The sequence below is a fragment of the Tympanuchus pallidicinctus genome, unplaced genomic scaffold (assembly GCF_026119805.1).
Source record: "Tympanuchus pallidicinctus isolate F22 unplaced genomic scaffold, pur_lepc_1.0 scaffold25, whole genome shotgun sequence".
In the NCBI taxonomy this organism is placed as follows: domain Eukaryota; kingdom Metazoa; phylum Chordata; class Aves; order Galliformes; family Phasianidae; genus Tympanuchus; species Tympanuchus pallidicinctus.
The window spans coordinates 4,849,895-4,872,708 of NW_026294742.1; the positions used below are offsets into that span (position 1 = coordinate 4,849,895).

General features: G+C 42.4%; 1 protein-coding gene across 2 annotated transcripts in view; it reads right to left on the reverse strand.

The window, feature by feature from the left end:
* Positions 1–22,814, reverse strand: part of DGCR2 (DiGeorge syndrome critical region gene 2) — a 36,979-nt gene that overhangs the window by 6,728 nt on the left and 7,437 nt on the right. Inside the window, exons 2-7 of one of the 2 annotated variants that reach the window (XM_052689546.1) lie at positions 16,170–16,292; positions 8,411–8,538; positions 6,149–6,366; positions 5,273–5,349; positions 2,983–3,159; positions 1,853–2,056 (exon numbers count right to left, since the gene is read on the reverse strand). In XM_052689546.1, coding sequence (XP_052545506.1) covers positions 1,853–2,056; positions 2,983–3,159; positions 5,273–5,349; positions 6,149–6,366; positions 8,411–8,538; positions 16,170–16,292 — 927 coding nt within the window. The remainder of the gene's footprint in view (positions 1–1,852; positions 2,057–2,982; positions 3,160–5,272; positions 5,350–6,148; positions 6,367–8,410; positions 8,539–16,169; positions 16,293–22,814) is intronic. The other variant, XM_052689547.1, reaches the window with a different exon arrangement.

A 22,814-nucleotide genomic window follows, 5' to 3' on the forward strand; every position in this document is an offset into this window, starting at 1 on the left:
AAAGGTTTTCCCGTGCTACTTATCTCCAGCTAAATGAGAAGCATCTTTCAAGATAGCACAGCTGGGATTACTCAGCTCACTCCTACCACTGAAATATTCCCCTACTACCAAGTACTTGAGTAACATTCCTTGCCCACTTGTAATCGCCGCTCACCCACGCACACAGCAAGAGCTGATTACCTGCCAACTCAACAGCAAGATTTATTTCCCCCCAGTCTCTCCTTGGGTGATTAATTCACTGACTGTTGATTAGTAAAACAGCTTTCTTTCCTCTGTACCAAAGCTTAGAGAAGATAGATGTAAGAACTGGACAAAGACAAATACGTGCTGACTAAAGAAAGTAATTCATTAATTTCTCTCAGCTGCAATAGTCATTGATAAACATCCAGAAAGAAAACTGAGATGCTTCATTTCAAAATTTCAGTCTTTATCATCAGTTGAAGTAAATTTATTACGAAGGAAGTCAGACAACTGCTTGATGATGCTTCACTCAAAAACTGAGTTACTAAAAAAAATAAACCAACACAAAAACCCAACACTTCAGAGCATAATGAAGCAGTCTTATTTAGCATCAGCATAGGAAGAAGAGCTTAAGGATCAGAAAGGATGTGGCAGAATACACTCTTCCAATCAGTATTCATGAAATAATTAAGAGCCACAGCACAAGCAGGGATTAAAGAACACGGCACTAGGTTATCCCAGGTCATCTTATCCTGTCTGTTGGGTGATGCTTTGCTGACACTGATCCTGAAGGCAGGGGAAAAAAAAGTGAAGGCAATCTTAATTCTGCTGATAAGAGTGGGAGGAAGACTTCTGCTTTTTCCCCACTCTTTCCTCAACCAACTTGCAACACTAGTTAGGAACATCTGTTAAACTCAGCCCTCAGAATGGATGTAAATGACAGCAAGTGGCCTTTAATCATCAACTTGTGCAGATTTGACACAGAAAAGAACAAATGCAAATTTGGATGCCAATAAGCACCCCTTTTTTGTAATGACTGAAACAGCAGCTAGTGATGGAAAGACTTGACCTGCGTCTCCCATGATGGAAGGATCTGAACAACAGTTTCTTAAGGGACTCGGATAAAAAGAGGTTCTTTTAGAATACCAGGGAGTCATAGTGGCTGAGGTTGGAAGGGACCTCTGGAGATCATCCAGCCCAAGCCCCTGCTCAAGCAGCCTGAGTTGGAGCAGGCTGCTCAGGGCTGTGCCCATCAGGGCTCTGAATAACCTCCCACACACGACGACTCCACAAGCAATGTTCCAGGGTTTGGCTACTTTCACAGTAAGTGCTAAATAAGACAAATTCCTTTCTGTGAGTTTCTTTTCACAAAAGTGACACCCCAAAACCTACACCTCCAAAGGGCAACTGACAGCAGTATTCCTCGAACGAGAAGCTACAGTGCGATGCCAAATCCTTTAAGTAAGGTTGCATGTCTGATGATTAATGTAATTTACAAATTGTGCTGCTTATGTGAATCCTGCATTCAAACTTCCACACATATAAATGCTCGTTTCTGGAAAAAGACACTTAATTAGTGCCCAAGAGAAAAGGCTTTTCCTTTCATGACAGCTAAATATCATGAACAACCAAGAAGCTCCACTAGAAATCCACACTACTGTCAACCTCCATAGAGAAGACAAGCTCTTCCTGAAGCAGCATCAAGGATGACTGATTATTTTCTGGCAGGAGAGTGAAGTTTTTCATATCCTATGATTTGGGATCTTTCCACAGATGGGGATGGTACTCAGCAGCATGGAGGCACTGGAAAGATGTACAATATCAAAGCTGTACCCAAAGGCAACCAAGATGAGCAGGAATTTCACTTGATAAAACTCCAGCAAAGCCTTACCTGGGTCTAAACACGTAAATTTGCAGCACTCTTTAGGATCTTTGCGATACTGCTGACATCCCTGCGGCCGCTCACACAAAGCAGCCACACACATTTCTGGTTCACCATTGTGACATGTGCAGCTCAAGCAGGGATCATCCCCTTTCGGAGTAAAATAGTAGCCTTCGTCAACAATGTTGTCCTTGATATCAACACACGTCTGGCCTAGAACAGAAATGCACATCAGTACCCACAACAACACCTGTCTGGCCTAGAAAAGAAATGCACATCAATAGCCAAGTGTCTGTGAGCCTGCCAGAGGTCCAGTTTGATCTATTACAAAACATGACTCGCAAACATAAGCAGATCATCAGTTAAAAGCCAAACTTTGGCGTTTAAAACAACTTTTAAAAGAGTGGGGAAGATAAATGGATTGTGTGGAGATGTGAGGAGATGATTTACTGCTCAAAATGGACAAAGTGAATGCTAAGCATTTAATGGAATTGACACGCCTTCAGGTGTCCTCTTCAGGACACACAGAAAAGCAGGCAGTCTGAGAAGGACAAGCTGCAATGCCATGTTTCCTGCAACTCCCTCCCAGCCTCCTGCTACCTAAAACAGCTGAATCTTCTCTGGACCAAATCTGCAGGACACTCTCAACAGGTCAGGTCTAAAAAGGAAGCCAGGCAAAATTAACTCCCTTGCCTGCATCTTCATCCCTGCACAGCAAGGAAGTTCAGATGGCTTTAGCCCACAGACTTAACAGGGAGGTACCAAAGCCAGAGAGAAGCAACACAGGCTGCTCTGGGATCCTATAGCCTGAAGCAACTGGAAGTTGCTATATTCAAAAATACACCATAAATATGTGTTTATTCATTTTTAGGTGATGCTGATAATTTAAGAGTGATATTTACTAATAAAAAAAAGCATATTCTAGCTGCTTAACAGTAACTTTTTAACAAAAAACTATACTGTGGCTGACAACTAGCCATTATGATGCCCCTATCTCAAATAATATGTCACTTTTTTTTTTCCCTCCATTTCAATTTACTGGGCAACAGGCAGAAAAGATAACTAAGAGATTTCTCCATATTTGTTACATGCATATTTAAGGACACAAGACAGTTAACACTAAGCTAAAACCAACTTACTTCTTTTGCAGAGGAATGATGATTTCTCATAGCAGTTTTCAGCATACCAGCTGTGTAAACCATGGTGCCGAAGGGTAGGAAAATGGAAACACTGAAGCTGGGCACAAAGAACGTTTTCATTTTCAGACATAGCCGTACCAAAGATAGGGTCAGGGGGTAAAAATACTTCCGAAGAGCCTAGAACAAGATGCATTGGTATGAGCAGCCTGGGGGTAAGCAAAGCTTCAGAAAGGCTCTGTAATGTCACTCCTTTCATGCACACCAACGCTCTACAGGGCTACTGCCCCCAGCTTTAGCTTCCATTAGCAGCACTCCTCCGGGGAAAGGTAAAGAGCGGGGAGGGAAGGGGTGACTCACACAGAAGAGGCTGCAGTTTTCAAGGAGCCATGCAATTTTGCCATTCTGCAGTGATGTTCAGTTATCTCTACAAATGCTGCTCTCCAGAGTCCCATGGGGATTGCCTGCCAGTTTGGATCTTCTAAGGGGAAGCTGTGCAGGGACCAGTACACCTGAAGGTCTGCAAAATGCTCGTGGAGCAAGAACCCACACCAACCCTGAACACACACCCCGTGCTGCTCACTCAGAGTGCAGTGCTGAACACAGCTAAACAAAACACAGCTGTGATGCTGCTGCCACTGCATAGAGGTATGTGCTGCCGGGTGCTTCCAACCCATGCAACTGTTAAAAGGCTGCACTGAGATGTGTTCAAAAGAGTGGGGACTTAGCATGAAGTTATTTCTCCCACGCCAGGGCGTGAGAAATGTTGTAAGGGCATTGTACAGCTTGATAAATTTAGCTTCTGACCGATGTCTTACTGTTAGGTTAACTAGTTACTTACTTCTAAATCAATTGGTACTCAAAGTTGTGGAGCTTCATGTCAGATCAAGAGACAATTGTGAGAATTGGTCTATGTGGTCTTCAGAAGCCTCCTTTCCAAATCTGTGTGCTTAAACATTGACTTCAGCTCCTGCAGTCACTCAGTTAGGCAGTCATGTCATGTGATGGCCTTTTTCAATATTTAGTCAGATGACTTTTAATGCAATTGGGCTCCCCCATCGTTTTTTTGAGGGTTTAAGTTCCATATTTCCCAAGAGTGGATAAAAGTTTTCAAGCTACAGAACCCTAAATCACTTTTGAAACAGATATTAGGAATTCACTGCCTTTCTACAAGTCCAAGTCAAGAGAACTTAAGTAAAACCTTTCGGAATCTACTGAAAACTACTGCTATATTTCATATATGTATTATCTTAGTAAATGACTTGCAAGCAAAAGACTAAATGGCACTGAGGATTTAAATTTATATAATGCATCAAGTTAAATACCACTTGTAATACAAACAGATATCATGATTTTCTGTAATTTGTGTCACCCTGGTTACAAACATTTGGTCAGCAGATGGCAGTGCAGTCAACGTTCTGAAGAGCAAAGGAAGGTCTTTTTAAGGAGAACCAGTTTTCTTCTAGGAATCCATAGGCAAAGCCTACCTGCATAAGCAGTTTTGTCCAGACTAGGCAACACAAACCCTTTAGAGAAAAAGCTGGAACCTCCCCTCGCCATCCTTCTGATGTTGAGAGGCACCTTTATGTGCTTTACTTGAAGGAACTAACAAAAATGTTCCTGCCTGCACAAGAAGGAGCAGTTTCCTCTGAATATTCAATCAAATCCTTTTAGGTAAATGGCAAGAGAAATCAATACTTTTGTGTACGGCAGCACAGTGAAACAGCATCACCTCTGGAAAGCTACGCAGGGTTCAACTACTCCTCGTGCGTCAAAAGTCGTATTTATCCAACTGCTCTCCAGAATTCTGCTCACAATTATGCACTGTACATAATGGAAAGTTATTCACGCAGATTTTCCATCAGTGGAAGTTGTGTGTGAGAAGAAAACCACTCTGATCAGTCTTCAAATGCTATACTGGAGTTCACAGTGCTGATGCTTCAAATACTGCTTTTTCATTTTCCATTTCCCTTGACCTGTATCAGCACAGCAGTTGGGCATTCAATTCTGCACACGAGAGTTCACACGACGACTTTGAGATAAACTAATCACTTATCTGAATTAATTAAAAATAAAAGGCATAAAAACATATATTTGCATCTGCAGCAGAGGGGACTGCTGCTTTTGCAACCGAATAAGGTCAGCCAGTGTTAACCACTTCCGTTTTGATACTGTAAAGCAAAGCAGTTCCCCTACAGCATTTCAACACCATCAGTAAAAGATGATGCCGTTCCTGCAGAAAATATCCACGCTTTAAGACAGCTTCAGCTCAGTAACAATTGTAGAGGCCTACCTTTGTAAGCTACTTCCCAGTGACCTTCCAGAGAGTGATTTCGGTTGGTGATTACATATTGATATCCAACCCAGAACCTACAAAAAATATTAAATTCTATTCTAAACATACAACAAAAAACATACTGAGAAATTCAGAAACACTACATGGAACCCAATGATACCTTCATAATTAAAAATCAACTTCGAAAACATTCTGAGGATCTTTTCCTTAAAATTTCAGTCTGTAAGTTTGCAAAGTAAAGAGATAACACTGAATGAAGGCACTTAATAGTTTTCCATGTTCACAAATCGCTCATGATGCCTTCAATTTCCATGCATATGCAACACACTCTTGTTATGACTGTGGTATTTTGAACCCAAAAACACTCACAGGCAAAAAACATATAAATAAATGGTTTGCTGTGAAATAACAGAATGAAATACCCCAAGTCACCAAAGCCCAGTCCTTACAACTCATGATGGCATTTTATGTCATTCTCATCTCAAACCTGCAGTCTTTGTCAGAAATGCTGGTGCTTAATGGAAACAAAAGTTGTGTTGAAAATTGTAAAGAAATATTATTCCTGTACAGTGCAGTGCAGCAGTAAATCACTGCAAAATTCGTCTCCCCTGTGGTAGTTCAAGATCACTAATATGGTGCTGACACAGCCTGAAAAAAGAAAGAGTACAGTGGGTTGTAGCCTATTAATCTACTAATATTATTTAAAACACAAAACCCAGAGATGGCCACTGCCATCTCTCAGCATGCTCTTGCAGGGTTGTTCACCTGAAATCAATGCTACCATTAGATTTGCTAGACAAACCTAACTACCAGCAATTAAACCCCACAGAAACTGTTCTCGTGCGAGATCTCTGCTCCCCCCTTCACACTCACCTACGTTGGTCCTTCCTGACAAATGTCTTCTCTTCCAAGTCCCACTCCTGTGCCAGGATAAACCTCAGCTCCTGGTCTGCAGTGAAGGTGGCGAGGGATCCGTTCACCCGCTGACATGTCTGCACGGCGTCCCAGTAGTTCTCCCCATTTAAATAGACTCTGTAACAGCTGGCTGTGCCCTCGTAGTGATGCCACCCTGTTGGGCACTTTCCTAGGAAACATGAAGAATAGAAGGGAAAGCATTCCCCCCACATTAGGATCTTCAAGGTAGTACATCCTCATCGGTTCATGACAATACAACGTGTGATCACTTGCATTTGTACACCCAACATACTGCATCCATACTTCACCTCACCAGTAGGAGATGCAAGCACTGTAAATCATGGGGGACTTCCATAACTAATATTCTTCACATAAGGATTTCTCTTAAATGGACTAAAAAACTCCTAGTGATGTTTCACTGCACTGCCACAGCCTTTAAATTCTTCAATTAAGACTGATAATCTACTGAGGAAGCTTTTCCCTGAACAGCCTTAAAAATCCAATCAGTTTGATCAATCCAAAACAAAACAAGCAGAAAGAAGCAGGAAGCATAAACCAGAGGTAGCTAACTTCATGACTGCATCTTTCTATTAGGTGGTTTAAAAACAAGCCCAGCTTGCTTTGAAGTTTCCAGCCTTCTTTTAAGGAACAGCCTCAGTAGAATTCACCTACTCCAGCTCAGTCTACCACTGATGATGATGGGGATTCTGGAGCAACGATTGTTTGCCTTGGAAAACTATCACTGCAAAGTGAATCTTTAAGGATCAAGAAGGTGAAGGTATGAACTGTTGTCTCTGCTTTCTCTCAATTCTCTCAGAAGGGAATATGCAACAAAAGCCTTAAGGCATTTGCGGATGAGACAGACCCATGGGCTTTTGATGGCTGGCATTCTTGGAGGTGATGGTTAACTAATAAAATCTCAGAGGCAAGCTGATGAAATTTAAAACAGACATGAAATACGATATTAGCACTTGCATTTGCAGTATTAATATTGCATGACACCTAATTAAGGTACTTTAAATTCACAAACTGTTTCACGTTTATTGCAAGCTTCAGGACTCCCTTCAGAAACAGTGATCTTTATCATCAAATAATGACACACATTTAGATTTGAATTCCCTTTAAGTGTCCTTCCTCAGTCACCATTTCTATTTAAGAAGCAATGGGATTGTTTAAGACCTGCTGGTCACGCCATTAGGATGGAACTGAATGCAATATTAACCAAACTGCAGAACATTACAGATTTTGCTGTATCAGTTTCTAAACTGCTTTACTGTTCTCCACAAATGTGGCTAACAAGTTAGTATTGGAATCCACAACAGATCAAAAGACCTATTTTAATAAGCTTCTCCTCTTCTTCCCCCTTTCTAAAAAAAATAAAATAAAAATAAAAATCAACAAAGAGATGAATTTTGACTTTTGTTAATCACTTGACTTCTCCAGAATCCCTCCATGCCTTCTTCTCTGCATGTTCCATTCCTAGCCTGCCCCATCCATTCCTCCAAAGCTAATCAATGCTATCTCACTCCCAAATCACTGCATGATCCATGGAGCACAAGGAGATAGAAGCAAGAGAGGCTTAAGATGTTTGGAGCCTGAAGAGATTCAGAGACATCAGTTACTCTGAGCTATCATTTGCGAGGACAGTTGCAGAATATTTCTAAGTATTTAGACAAGGCTGGTACCAAGATGCAGACAGCAGCACTAGCAGTGATGAGGGCAGGATGTTATTGGAGTGCTATTTTGGAAGATTCCCAACTGATGTATGGAAGTTAGATGGAGAAACCTATTCAGGCACCACACTCTTCCTCAACAGACCTTCTCTTTAGAGATGCAAGTGAAGAATTTCCTCATGTTCCTCTCTTCTTCAAGAATATACTCCTCTTAAAAAGGCTATGAAACTCACATCTGAGATGCACTTAGTTTATTTAAAAATACTGTCAAAATGACTTCAATCAGAAGTAATTGATTGTTGCACAAAAACAAGACTGCAGAGGAAGCTGAGTACTCTGCATCTACCAGTCTGCTATATAAACCATGCATTATAACAGCACACATATAAACGAAATGTACAAAACCCTTCAAGAGTACGGAACGTGAACTAAAATTAGTCAGAAATCTATGCAAGAGAAAACCCATTAATTTTCTTTTAAGACAAATTAGTCTGAGTTGTTAAACTAATTAGCAGAAAGATGGGCCAGATTTCCCAGGCTGCAACTTACTGCTAAATCGGACAGGCTGTGCCACATTGACGGTGTGAAAGCGGGTCGTCTCTCCTCCTCTCCCTCGGTTGTGCCTGGAGTCCACATTCTCCTTCCCATGGTAAGTGCGCTGGTCCCCTGTCAATCCTAAGGACAAGAAGGAACAGTCAGTACCAGGGAAAGATGGAACAAAGCAGAGCTGGTTTTACTAAGCTTTCTGTGGGTTTTAATTCGAGACAAACATGATAAATAATAGGTAGGCAAGCAAAGATGGCAGATCTCTGTAGTACCAGCCTGGCCATTTCACAAGGGACATAACTGAAATACTTACAGTTGAGAAGAACCATCGCTACATTACACGAGTCCTGCACAGATAAATATTTGGGCAGATTTTCAACAACTGCAGTTTTGCACAGATCTCCACACCTGTCCTTTTGGTCGCAGCAGCAAATGCACCATCCCCAGTGCACTTTGTCTGATCTCGTTTGCAGAGCTCCCCTCTCTCCAGCTGAGCACTCAGAGACACGGACAGCTTTCTCAATGTATTTTCCAACATACTCTCTGAGATCTAAGACAAAACTAAAACCAGGAAAGGACTCTCCTCAACCAGAAGAACAAGGTGTTTTATTCCTTCTCAAGCTTCTAAAACAAATGTTTGCTCATTATTTCTGAAACAAAAAGTGCACAGGCCCTAACCTGGCTGTCAGGGCTTGTGAATGGGTGCATGAGACAAGTGGACTCAGGAGCTCAGCAAAACACAATGCAAGCTGTAGTTCCACAAAGGGGACCAGGGCATTCCAGGAGCAAATGAAGCACGTGGGTCAGGTGCTGCCACTGCCTCAGCCAGCAAAACTAGCAAGTCCATAGGTAGTACAGCTGGAAGGGTGCGGGAGAAGCCTTTGAGAAAGGCTGAGACGAACACTAAGTTTAATGTGGAAATAAGAAATTAACCTAAAAGCAGAAAAATGAAGAATCTGAGAATGTAGGCATTGAAATAGTTACTTGTATGTCACCTCATACTAGTAGCTAACAGAACAGCACAAAGAGCCGTGCAGACAAATTTCTTATAGAAAGAATCAGCTTACTTCCTTTTAAAGCTGATTAGCTCTACGTACCCAGCTATGGTCCCAAATAAAAAGCAGCAACACAGACTTCTTTAACAGGCTTATCTGTTTGAAATATATTAAAAACTACACGAATTAAACTTTCTCCTTTCAAACTTTAGATAGCAAGAGATCCACAGCAATTTGCTGATCATTTGAACACAGTTGGAGGCTGCCCGTTGTGTCAGCTAGGGGACAGACCTCCAGAAGATCAACCATCAGACAATGTACTCCTTGGGACAAACTGCTGATGAGAGCCTAGGGCAGAGTAGCTTTGCAATCATCTGGCACCAGCACACTGAGTTTTCCCCACGTTAATGGGATAAGCAAGGGATATTTGGTTATCACGTTACCCAAGGAATTACATGCCCATGGAGATCACCCGTTAAGAAATGGCTGTGTGTAATGAACTCACATGGCCTTGCAGGAATAAAGTTGTAACCCCAATATTCAATATTAGAACACACTATTTATCACAGGAAAAGAGTTAGTGCCAAGAAATTCAGTACACTTCAAAGGGCACAAAATGGTGAAGTAATTCAACAGTGTGCACTGCTGAGTATTTTTATTGAAGGCCAATCTATTTTTAGTTTTAGGACTGGACTCCTGTTAATCCCAGTGTAAATACTGCTGCTGAAACATTATGATCTTCAAAATGATACCCAGACATTAAAAAAGCAAATCTTTAATTAACATTATTTTTTAAAGTCTAATATAATTAACGTAGTTTGCTGTATCGAAGATGAACCAAGCTCAGCATGGGAAGCCCTATTCTCCCCATGGCATCAAATGGTAACATGTAAAGCAAAAGAACCAAACACAAGAAGCATTAGTCCCCTTTCTGAAGTGCAAGCAGATGCAACACCATATGGCTGACCCTTCACAGCTAAACAGAACGCCCACAAGTACTTAACAATTTAACTCTGCCAGGAATAAAAGAGGAGTTTGTAGGTTTTAATATGCAAGATTAAGAAAGGGCTACTTGGGTTAGCATCTTAAACTGACACAATTTATGGCAGATGCCGTGAAAAATCCACAGCTCGCACCAAGTGAGCTCAGTCAAACATAAGCCAAGGAGACCATGGCTCCTTCCCCAGTGCCCATGCTGGCAGCCCTGCTACTGAAATAAGGCAGAGCTCTGGAGGCACGCAGCACCACAAGTTCTCCTTCATGCCCAGAGCTGTCAGCTGCTTAATAATTTGGAGCTCTTCAAATACGAAATTGCTCAGATTTGACCTGAATTTCCTGTCTCTGAGAAAAGCAAGATGACAATTTTTTCCAGGGCAATAAAGACCACGCTAACAAGCCCGCAAATTACTCAGCTGTCTTGAAAAGCAGTTGCAGATTCAGATGGCAAAGGTGTAATTGGGCTGGTTTGCTATTGTGCTGTGGCAATACGCAACAGAATCATTTTCTGTGTGCTTTGCTGTTCCTGTTTCCTTTATTAAAAATATTTATATCTTTAGAAGGAATAGTGCCACGAGCTGAGCTTTCAGATAACAGCCTAAGGCAGAATACCACAGCCTATGTTTCACCAGTGTTTGAAAAAGGAAAACATGCATTTTTCGTGCTTATGTGCACAGTTAATATTCTGAAAGCTATTAATTTAGGGAAGATGAGCTATTTTCCAAATCCTTCCTTTTCTAGATACTAAAGAAACACACAAGAGATAGCAGCAGTGGCAGTATTTTCCCTAGCCAAAACAATAGCTTTATGTTTTGACTATTCAAGAAAATGGATTTGCATGGTAGTTAGTAGGGAAGGGCAAAAATGGGTTCAAGGGAAGACTCATGAGACACAGTTTCTCTTTTCCCTTTGCAAAGCACTGCATGCAGGACAGGAACATCCTCCAGAGTGCTTGTAATTGGATCAGGCCATGATTAGCATTCATGCAACTCCTTCCAATTTACAAACAGTCGCTAATTCACTCTAGCATGTTTACAGGCTGAGTCCATCAGGAAAGTTGCCCAACATGTCTGATTACATGACTGTTTTCAGCTGTTTCAAACTTGAAGCTACCCATGTAGAAGGAAAGCTTGCCATGCCGGATGGCTCCTACCACATTTTAGGGCAGTAAACTGTTTCAGATCTGAATCAATACCACTCACAGATTTTCAGAACAAAAGTGAAGAATTTAGAAGAGGGAAGTATTTTGCTTCTACTCTACCTTTTAGCTGAACATGACTTGGCATTTCTGACTGCAAAACTTGCTGAAAACACTCAGAGAAAGCTCTACCTCACATACACGAGTTTTGCTATTCCTCTTGGGAGCAAGGAACACAGAGGGGACAAATGCCATGAGGTTAAGTCAGAAACAAACAGGGGCTTATCCATTATTCTGAGTTAAGTTGCCCAGTTTTCCACATACATCCACAGCAAGAGCTTCCTCGGGCGCAGTGAGGGATGAACATGCCCTCCAGCAGCCTCTTCTGCACCTCTCAGCATCTCTATCCTTCAGACCATGTGAAAGGATGCAAAAAGCCAAGCAGCGCCGAAGGAACGTGTGCTGAGAACACACAAAAGTGAGCTGGCAGGAGCTGAGCCAGGAGCAGGCTGGAACAGAGGCATGCCAGGCAGCACTGCAGGGGGGAGCAAACACAGCGCTCAATGGCAAACACCGCTCAGGGGAGCTGGAAGCTGCAAGCTATCATACAGACCCGAGTCTGCTTTGTACGGGAAAAAGGGCAGACAAGAGACTGACTGTCAGGAGCCTGAAGTATTAAAAGAAGTATGTGTAGGGTCAGGACTCATGCAGGGGCGAACCCTGGGATCTGGGAAGCTGCACTGTTTCCCAGAGCTCCTGTGCCACAGCAAACAGTCACTCCAGCCAAGCACTTCATGAGGATGGATGTACCATTAAGACGGGTCTGTTCTGCAGCTGCAATTAAATGCAACAGGAACTACACTTGAAGCAAAGGGCATGCTGCCTAGCACTGAGCATTTGGGAAGACAGGCTTCAGACATTTCCTTTTGGACACTGAAAACACTACACCTGGAATCTTTGCATTTCCATCACAAACAGGGAATTCCAGGACACCTCTCCATTCACTGTATGTCAAAATGAAATACGAAAGCTTGTTCCCTAGGCCTCAAACTTTCTCTCCAGCATATTACCTACCGAACCTTTAGAAAGCTTTCAATTCAATCTGGTAATTCAAGAGGTGAGAGAGATTCAAGATTAAAGCCAATTTCACACTTAAAGATTTGGAAATGTACTTCAAATGTCCACAGAGAGGGGTGATTCCTCTCAGGTCTGGCAGCTCCACTCTTTGCTTTATCACTTGTGCCAGGCTGGGAAATAGATGAAACAACCCAGTATCCTGCTGTACTGTGCATCAGTCGAACCCATGGAGTGCCCTGACAGTAAGGAGCTCAAACACCACAAGGGAAAGGAAAAATGAAGCATCCTGTAGGAGATCAGCATGGATTCATCAGGGGCTATTTGTCATTATTTAGCTTTTTAAAATGGTAGGGAGGGAAAGGAGATGTACTAAGAAGTACATAAATGTCAACAGTTTAAAGATCTCAGTATGGAGTAGTTCATCATATGTGAACAAACACTCCAATTAAGGATGGAAATGAAAGACTAAGCAACGGAAATGCTTTTCCCAATATATCATTAAGCAAAAAAGCACAGGGTTGGAACACTTTTGGAAGGAGTGTTGAAGCTTCCTGGCCATGAGGCAAACTGAAAGTCAGGTGATAATTCGTGGAAGAAGAATACACTGTATGAGCCACCTCAGCTGGAAACACCTTCCTTCACCTAAAACTTTGGGCTGTGTATTTTGTATACATGTGGTCTGACAAAAAAAGCCATTAAATATACTTATTCAGACTGTCTGTGAATGAACGCCTTACCTCCTCATGTTCTGGAGATGTTAAAAGAAATGATCCTAACAAAGAAGTATTAGGGTTTGGGATGTTCCCTGTACTTAAGACAACACACAATCACCAAACAATTTTATTACTGCATCATTCTCTTAACTCAGTAGGAGATTCATTACTAACGTGAAAGAAATAAGGCTGAAAAAATGTGAATAGTGCCAAGTAACTTTCAATGGCCTTACATTAAATCACTGCAAATAGCAAAATGACAAAGCAGTCACTGGAACACACCCTCATCCGAACCGCACAAACCTAACTCACCACCACTGATGCTTCCGAGCTGCTCATGTTGAAGGGTGCCATTAGCAGCTCAAAGGCTGAAAAGTGAAAAGCTCTGCAATCAGACTCAGAGCCCTTCCTTGCAAGCTTTCTCTTAATGCTTCAGAGAGATTTCATCCCTTTTAATTTGAAGACGTTTTAATTCTCCAAGTTTCACAAGCCCGAGTGGCTTCACTGACTTGTTCTCTTAGTGTTTGGTCTGCCTTTATTGAAATTAAGAACCTTAATTACTAAGGATTTAAATTTAGCTGAATCATCTCACAATTACTCATTTGAACTAAAGGTATTTTCTAAATTTAAAGCTGCATCATCTCTTGTTAATTCAGTGGCCAAAGAAGAAAGTTATCACTCCTGAGCATGACTTTGTGCTGCTATTATTAGTTGCTTTAGTTTCCCAATCAATGTCTCAGCAGTCGGTCTGTCCTGTGACTGCTTAGTTTCCCCAGCTTGAGAAATACATGCTCTTCCAAGCTTAACTTGGCCTCAGCAGCATTACTTGGATAATTCTGTCCTTCTTCATACTCCAACACACCATTCACATGCACAGCAGCACACGCACTGGTCCCTGCTCTTGGCAGTTCACACAGCATGTGCCCTTCAACGCCCATTTCAGCTCACAATGCTGCCCCACTGAAGTTCTGTCACAGGTATAATAGAGTTTTATGACCTACACCAGTAGTTCCTGTTCCTCTGGTTTGCTGGCTGCCTCCTTGCATTACTGTGCAAATATCTCAGCTCTTGCCACACCCAGCTGGCTGGCTCCTTTAACTTCGTACAGCCTTTTCCACCAATTACTTATCCAATTAACTTTTTCATCAAGTGGAGCACTTTCCTTCTCTGTGCTTTTCATCATTTTCCCCCCTAATACACTCTATGTCAGTTACTCTCCTCTTCCTGCATATGGATATGGAGATGAATCAAGTCTCCCACACTCTGACACTGACACTCCTTGAAGGTCTTCCCACCACGTCAGGCCAGACAGTTCAATGAGACCTAACCCAAACCAAAGGCTGAGTCCATCCTCTGACAACTTGCACTTCTATCAAATCCTCACCCTAGCCTTACACCAAAACGCTCTTCAAAGATCCACCAATGAGTCCTCATCCCCCGTTGCAAACGTCGTGCAACAGCTTCAGATTGCTGACTGGTACAGCAGGCAAACCATCATTTTGGACTAATGGGATATTTCAGTATCAGTGCTTTTTGAGTAAATCCAAACATTAATGTGACTTTTTACCCAGCTATTGACTTTCACTGACCTCCAGAACTTGTAGATCCCTAGCTCTTCGTATTTGGTCAAAAATAGCTAAGAAGGAGGAAGAATAACAGCACAACTATAAAAGCATGTGTCTTTAAGGACATCCACATCCTGAATAACAACCTCAAACAGGAGCTGCATTAATGGCATGACTTAATTTGCAGAACCTAGGAAGTTCCTCTCCCCACTCCCTGCAAACATACCCACTCACAGAAACCAGCCAAAAGCCTTCTAAAAAATCATTTCAAAAAAGGCACTGAGCACATCCTTTTCATTATCTGTGCACAGCACACAGTGGGGAGAAGGCTAATGAGCGTGCAGCTTCAAACATCGAGTGTTACATTTACTTTACTATTTCCACTTAAAAAAAAAAACAAACCACAACTATTTAGAACAGCTTGTTCCTGCAAAACACCAACGTTACTATTTGGTAGCACCTCTGCCACTAAAATAGCTTAAAACTTAGAATGATGACAGACAGACCGAATGCTGTGATATGAATGCGATTCTCTACAAGCAAATTAAGTACCTCAAAGGCAAAGAGCTTCGTAAAACAGTTTTTGAACACAGCTTAGCCATGCTGTAGATGTAAGAGCTTTGAATTGTGCCACAGTTAAATTCTAAGCTATGCTTTCAGATTTCTGCTTCACTGCTGTCAGAAAATAAATAGGTTCTTTCACCTTTAAGATACATAGAAAAAGAATTACGTTGGCCAGTGCATAAAAAACAAAAAAAAGAACACCAATGAGAATGCTCCTATTTGTGATTCTATGCTCACTTACTTTTTTTTTTCATTTTAATAACAAAACTAAAGGTAACTCAGTATCTGGAAGCTTCAGCAGAGAACTGTTGCTGGCAGTAGGCCCCCGAGAACATACATGAGCTCATAAAGAGTAAATACAACAGTTTGTTTGGCAGATCAAAGTTCTCCACTTAAGCACATGAAGTGTAATCGGAACAGGTAGCAATAAAAGAAGCTCTTTACCCAGTCCAGCAATGCACAGTCTGAGTGATGCACTCACGCAACCCAAACTGTAATTCAGAACTTAACCTCAGGCTTATGTGTCATCTCAGTTTAATTGCAACACGATTTTTTCCCTGCAAAGAAAGTCTCTTTTTCAAACTCCAAGCCTTCCTCGCTGCCAGCACATCTCCAGACTGTCAGCAGCAAAGTATGATGCAGTCAACTGAAAAAATGTTTGTAGAGTAAGCCACACAAAAAGATAAGGTGGTGTTGGGTTGAGCAGCCTTACCTGGACAGTCAACTTCATCGCTCTCGTCCTCGCAGGTGGGCCATCCATCGCACTGCCAGTTGGAAGGGATGCACTGGATGGTTCCACTCCGACACGCAAACTGCCCCGGGGTGCAGCGGAGCTCTGCAAAAGAAGAAAGTTGTGCTTTGTCTCAAATGTAATACATTCTTCTAAGTCTAAATATACATAAATTGGTCACTGTGCAATGCCTGCTAAATGCTGCTTAGCTTCAGATCACTTCCATATTTTCAACTGGACGTTCGCAGCTCTAACAGACAGGAGGGCCTGCTTCCAGGCTTTGAGAAAGAATTCTAGCACAGAGCCATAGTAAAAATTTCCTAATTAAAAATACACATTAGATCTAACTGGCAGATTTCTGGTTTGTGCAGTCACAGATATTTCAACTCAGCTCTCTCTATGAAATGCAGTGCTCTGATCTACAGTTGCTACTGCTGTATTAGCCTCACCCAAAAAGAATACGGATATCACTGAGAGGTAAGCTTTCTACTTACAAAATACTAGCAAGAATACAAGTTGATCATGTTAGAACAACATATTCTCTTTAGTTTCTAAAATGGATTTTCAAGACAATTGCACTACAGTGTGTCTCACTTCTGCTCCTTTCACGTACCTGCAGATAAGCTGGTCTCTCTAACACAACAGAAGGAAGGCAAATACACATTTGCAAAGCCTTCCCAAGCCCAGCTCCAGACTGAGATGAGAGCTGTGGGACCCAGAAGCAGCCAAGAGCAGTGCTCCCCACTTGCATCCTACAGGGCACTAAGATAGTTTGCTCACTTCTCAGAACTGAGGTGTAAAAACACACTACAGCAGCTTTTAAGTGCTGCCATTACACAACAAACTTACTACACAATTCCCACTCCAGTCACTACGTATACCAGGAACCCACTCAGACATGAACTACAGTCCAACGCAATTTTAAGCCACATCTCAAAGGTATTTGTAAAATAATTTCCATACTGCTGAACCTGTTTTCACCTTCTAGCTTAAGCTCCGTTGTAGAATTCACACCTATGAGCACATCCTTCAAAAGAAACTGCCAATATCTGCAAACATGCAATGCCTGCTGCTACAACAGCACTGCCTACTTGCCATCATTATTCTGTCAGTTCTAATTAGCATTATAAAAAGTATGATTTTTCAAAGCTTTTTATGTATATACTCCAATTCCATCTATCAAATGCCAGAACCGAGTAATTCAGCTTAAATGTGTGCCCCTCAATATCTTTCAGGAATATCTCACCTTCACTGCTCCATCACAGCGCATCCTTCTGCACTGTTACAGGGTACTGACAATGTGCTCTCCTAGGGCAAATCCTCTTCACACCTCACCCACTTGGATCATAGTCAGACCACAAAATGGCTGTAGCAGACTCCCAGCCTGCTCCTGGCAGCACAGCTCAGTCACAGAATCATAGAGTGGCTTAAGCTGGAAGGGAACATAAAGCCCACCCAGTCCTAACCCTGCCATGGACTAGTTCCCCCCCCAGCTCAGGGTGCCCAGGTCCCATCCATGGCCTCAGACACCTCCAGGGATGGGGCATCCCCAGCCTCTCAGGCAGGCCTCATCTCTCTAAGTGAAAAACTTCCCCTAACATCTAATCTAAATCTCTACTCTTTCAGTTTAAAATTCTTCCCCTTTATACTCTCACTACAATGGCAACTTGTTTTCCCACATTCGCGCAGCATCAGCACGGAACACCACATTTCTTAATTTATGGCCATTCCAAGCAATGAGCCTCTGGTAGATGCTTTCCCATACAAGACTGCATTCTGCCCAGCTGCAGGTCTGCATTACTCTGCATGTGGTCTCTGCACAGATCCACACATGCCACTAGTGTGGTAAGTACAATTACACACAGCTGGGCCAGGTAAATAATGACACTGCCCTGAAATCACAGGCATTAAAATAAGCCACCTACATGCCATAATGTTGTTGCTTCCTGCGTTACAGACACTCCTCTATGAACAATGTGTGTACATGGGGTGTACAAACATGTTTACGAAGGCAGGGTCCAGTGCAAAATGAAAAGCTCTGCGTTCTGAAAACACTGTCAATATTGATTCCTGTGCTCTTCGCCCTGAGCCCACCTCTCCCTGCATTATTCAAGCACCCAATTCACTGTGAGGTCTCTGGAAGAGTTTCCTCTAAATCGTTTTGCTTCTATTTGTTGCCTGCTGTGATTCACCACAAACAAGATGCAATCATTGAGGAAATCCAACTGCCTTGCCAAATGGGCTCATTCCCCAGCTGGACGTACCTAGCACCTCCTTGGCCATCAATTCCAAAGGCTGGTTCTCTCCAGCCAAGCCCTTGCTGCTGTTGGAGTACCAGAGGCACACCAGGAGCACAGCAGCATGCTGCATCCTGCCACATCCCCTGCCCAGCTCTGTTCAGGACACACATTAGCACCAGCAAACAAAAACACAGCACAGTGCAACCCTCCAGCTTTCTCAGCTCAGTTTATTTGGCATTTGTTGGGAAGAAGGGAAGCAAGCACACAATGGAAACAGCATCACTCGTAGTTCTCTACTACACACAGCATAAACTGACAGGTTTTGTGTCAGCTCTACAAACTTAACATACAGCACAGTATCATGTTCCTGTTGAGCAAAGACCTCAAATGCCAATAGCAATTTTTGGGGGCAAATCATCAGATATCCCAGTGCACCCACTGGAGTCACTCACCCAAGATAAGCCAAGCCAAAGCTAGCTGTGGACCTGAAAACTCACAAGACTGCTGGAAACTTAATTCATTGAACACCACAAGCAAGGCAGTAAGTTAGGAGTCGTCAACTCCTTTAGCCGCCAAATATTTTCTCTAAGTTAGCAAGCAACAAAATCATCAGAACTTTTAATAATACAAAAATCCCAGTTTCCTATGGGAAGCAGTTTTCAAGGCAGCTGTTTATGCCTCTACAGAAAATTTTTTTTTCCTGCAAAGATGTTCCCAATTCCGTCCCGAATTCTGGCACAGCTGCACAGGTTTCATGCAGTGAGCACCTTTTCTCCATTATAAAACGATGCATGAAGTCCTTCCAGGTCCAATTATCTCATTTAATCTGAATAATTGAGAATGTTTTCCTTCTGGGGCCTGAGCACAGGCAAGTCCTGGTGCATGGCTCCAGCACTGTGCTGCCTGGGACCAATGCTAACTGTGGCCTGTGTTTTCTGCTTCAAGTCTTGCAGCAGTGCATTTGGACAAGCAGACCTCCTATTTTCATTTTAAATAGAACTAATTTCTTATTCATCTCTCCCCTTTTCTACGCAGAAAGCACAGGGACAACAAGTCCCTCCATAAAAGTGTTGTAACTGAAAGTAAGGCTGAGAGCATCTAAATTCAGAACCTGCAACATAGTAAATCTCATTGAGAGCTCCCAATATCAAATAAAGACCGTAAGAGCCACAAGAAACAAAGTGCTGATTCAATACAAGTTCACCTTGCTAGTTCACTTTTCTGAATGAATTTGATGAGGTCGCTTTGAACCAGCAAGCTTCAGATCAAATCTGATAGCATCTGTCCACATTCATTTCAAGCCGTGTCAGCTACAGCTTTTCCTCTGCCACCACTGCCAGCCCTGAGTGCGGCATGAGGACCTCAACCCAGCTGCCGTGAGGGCAGCCTGCATGATGGCCCAGGACACACCACCAAAGGGTGGGAGAAGTGGCAGAGGTAGAAATAATTCTTTGGAATGGGCAAAAACCATCAAGCTCTAAAAATTTTCAACCAAGAAACAGAAGCCAATTACACATGGGGCCAAACAGGCACTTTTCTGGCTACAAGCACTACAGAGCCACCAACAACACCAACAAGCCAGTAGGCGACTATGAATGCTTTGCTACCGTCTTACAGGGCTATCTATATTCCCTCAATTCAAGACTGAGATATAAAAGAAACTCAGCCCAACAAAATTCTACACCAGAGGTCCTGCCTCAGGTATGTAACAAACACCTCCTGCAAAGCATTATTTGAGCACACTGAAGCTTTCGGAATCTAAATTCCAATTAAAACACCGCTGTGTATCATCTAGAGGATCCACTGAAAAAGGGAATATCTGAAAGCAGAATCTCCAAGCCAGAAATGTGCCACTGACACACTCCCTCACTTTTAAGGCATGCACTCCTAATGCAAACTCACCATCCACAAGTGGTGCAGGAACCCACAGCCTTGGCAGCTCCCAGTTGAAGAGATGGGCACATGTATGAAGTAATGAGCAAGGGAGCTATTGCTCTGAACCAAAGCCCAAAAGCATACCACTCATTTCAGGAGAAAGCTCTGATACAAAGATTAAACTCTGACTGCAGTCACTGATGATGTGGGACTGAGTTGCTATGACTTAATTTCTCATTAATTTAGAGATTCATCAGCCAGTAAAGTCTGATACATTAAGATACTCTTTTGGCAGCCAACACTACGGATGGAAGCCAGCTTTTAGTGTTTACACTGCTAGCATTTGAATCTGTTTCATTCTGAAGACAAAGAAATGCCACTCTCATCTCCTATGCTAATTGTTCTTGTCTGCTGTGATTCATTTGTATGGAAATTAAAATTTGATTAAATGCACAAAGCCAGCATTTATTGTTATTTCTATTATAAACTACTACTGTAACTGAAAAGACAAGCTCACATACAAAGTCATGTACTTGAAGCTGTAATGAACAATGGAAGCTGTGTGTACTTCGTGTACATCGCTTATTTTGCTCAGGTTTCTCAAGACTGGACCTGGCAGATCTTCACATTTGTTTACAGTCTGTAGGAAAACAAAACTGCTTCCTGCTTTCTCAACGTCAGAATTGCTTGTTGCATCAAACCAGATGAATCAACCTGCAAGAAAATATTCTGAAGAGGCAATTACTGTTATTGAAAGCTGATTAAGCAGTAAGGAAAACACAGGCTACAAGTGCTTTGGCCAGGAGCTCTTCTCATTCAGATTTTCTTCAACTTGTCCAACAGGTCTTACTTATATTTTATAAGAGCAAATCTACGTGCTTTAAATCTGTACCTACATGTTCCACTATCATTTCGTATTTTGACATCTATTAAAATTGAAAATGGCTTTTTTCTTACGACTGATTCTGTGCATCTCGACCCATGCTAAGCTTTATGAGCACAATTAGTTCACAGCACCTCTCGTCAGAGCTGAATACAACCAGTACCTCTGAGCACCAGCACCTCAAAATCAGAGATCCCAAAGTTCCTTGTTCCTGCTAAGTGGAATTGTAACTTCCAATAAATAAATAATACACATTACAGGCATTCCAGTTCTCTGCATGACCTCAGCATGTAGTTTTGTAAAGTAATTAAAACTGTGACAGCGCTCCAGCTGAAAACTGTAAATTCTAATGAATAACTAATGAGCATTCTGTATTACTCAGTGTTCTGTCATACTGAGTTATGCTAAATGACCCTAAAAATCCATCAGAAGATTTCACATTGCATTCAGGAATGTTAGCAGCCCGCTTCCCCTCATCCCCTCCAGACCCATCGATGTTATACCTACACCCGCATGAGCTTGGAACTGACCCAGTTTCTTCCTGCTCACAAGTGTCATTCACTCCGATTCATTGTCTGCTCTTTGTCTGCAGGGTAGATTCAATGCCAGTAAGGATTAAAAGAAAAAAGCACACACAGCAACACAACCTTAGGCAGTGCAAGAGACCCAGCACTCAGCCAACGCAACATAGGAGCGTCTTGAGTGAGAACCCTGGCTGTGATTGCCTAGACCAAGAAAATACAGATATTGTGATTTATCACTGTGGACATTTATTCCTAATACTGACACAGAAAGGGGGAAAAAATGCAATTCTCAATTCCTCAGTACTGCTAAAACCCAACAGAAAACAAAGCTTGCTCCTTGAACTTCGCTAAAAGACTATGAATCATGCAATGCAGCACCAGAGACTGAAAACTGCTTTATTTTCCTAACAGTGATGATAGCATCTAAGTAACAGGCTTGTTTTTTACGGGTTTTTGTTGTTGTTGTTGTTTTTCCTCAAGAAACTGCTACATTATGATAAAAAGCAGATTAGCTGGAGGGAAGAGCAAGATACAGCTCTGGCACAAAGAATCACTCGCTACAAAGCCAAAACCACAGGGACTCAAGAACCTTTAATATGGCTCAGAATTAAAGCCTACGTTTCCATTACACTAACAACCTCTTTCAGGACTTCAGCTGTTCTATGAAGACTGAAGCAGGCCTTCACATTTTGTTCAGCAGCACCAAGTGACCTACGCCAGTGCAGCACCAAAGCCTGCCTGCACATCCTCCATTTTCCACCCAGCTGAGGTAATTCTGAGCTGTAGCTTCCAGAGGGCCCTGAGGGCCACGGCCTGCTGCTCCACCAGCCTGTGTTTGTTGGAATACCCCTAAGAAGGGATGCAGAGGATCGAAGGATACCCAAGCACTGTGTGCCATTGCCTGGGAGCTGCCTACCAGAACTACCCACAGAAATGCAGGCAGTCAGATTAGTGCCTCTCCTCCAACCTGCTGCAGCCTCAGGATTAGAGAAGAACACAAACTACAAAGCCTTTCTGCAGGAAGAGCTAAGGTACAATATCTGCACTTACGCAAAGCCTTATTTTCACTTCACTAGGCTCACCAGGGAAAGAATCTGTATCCCCT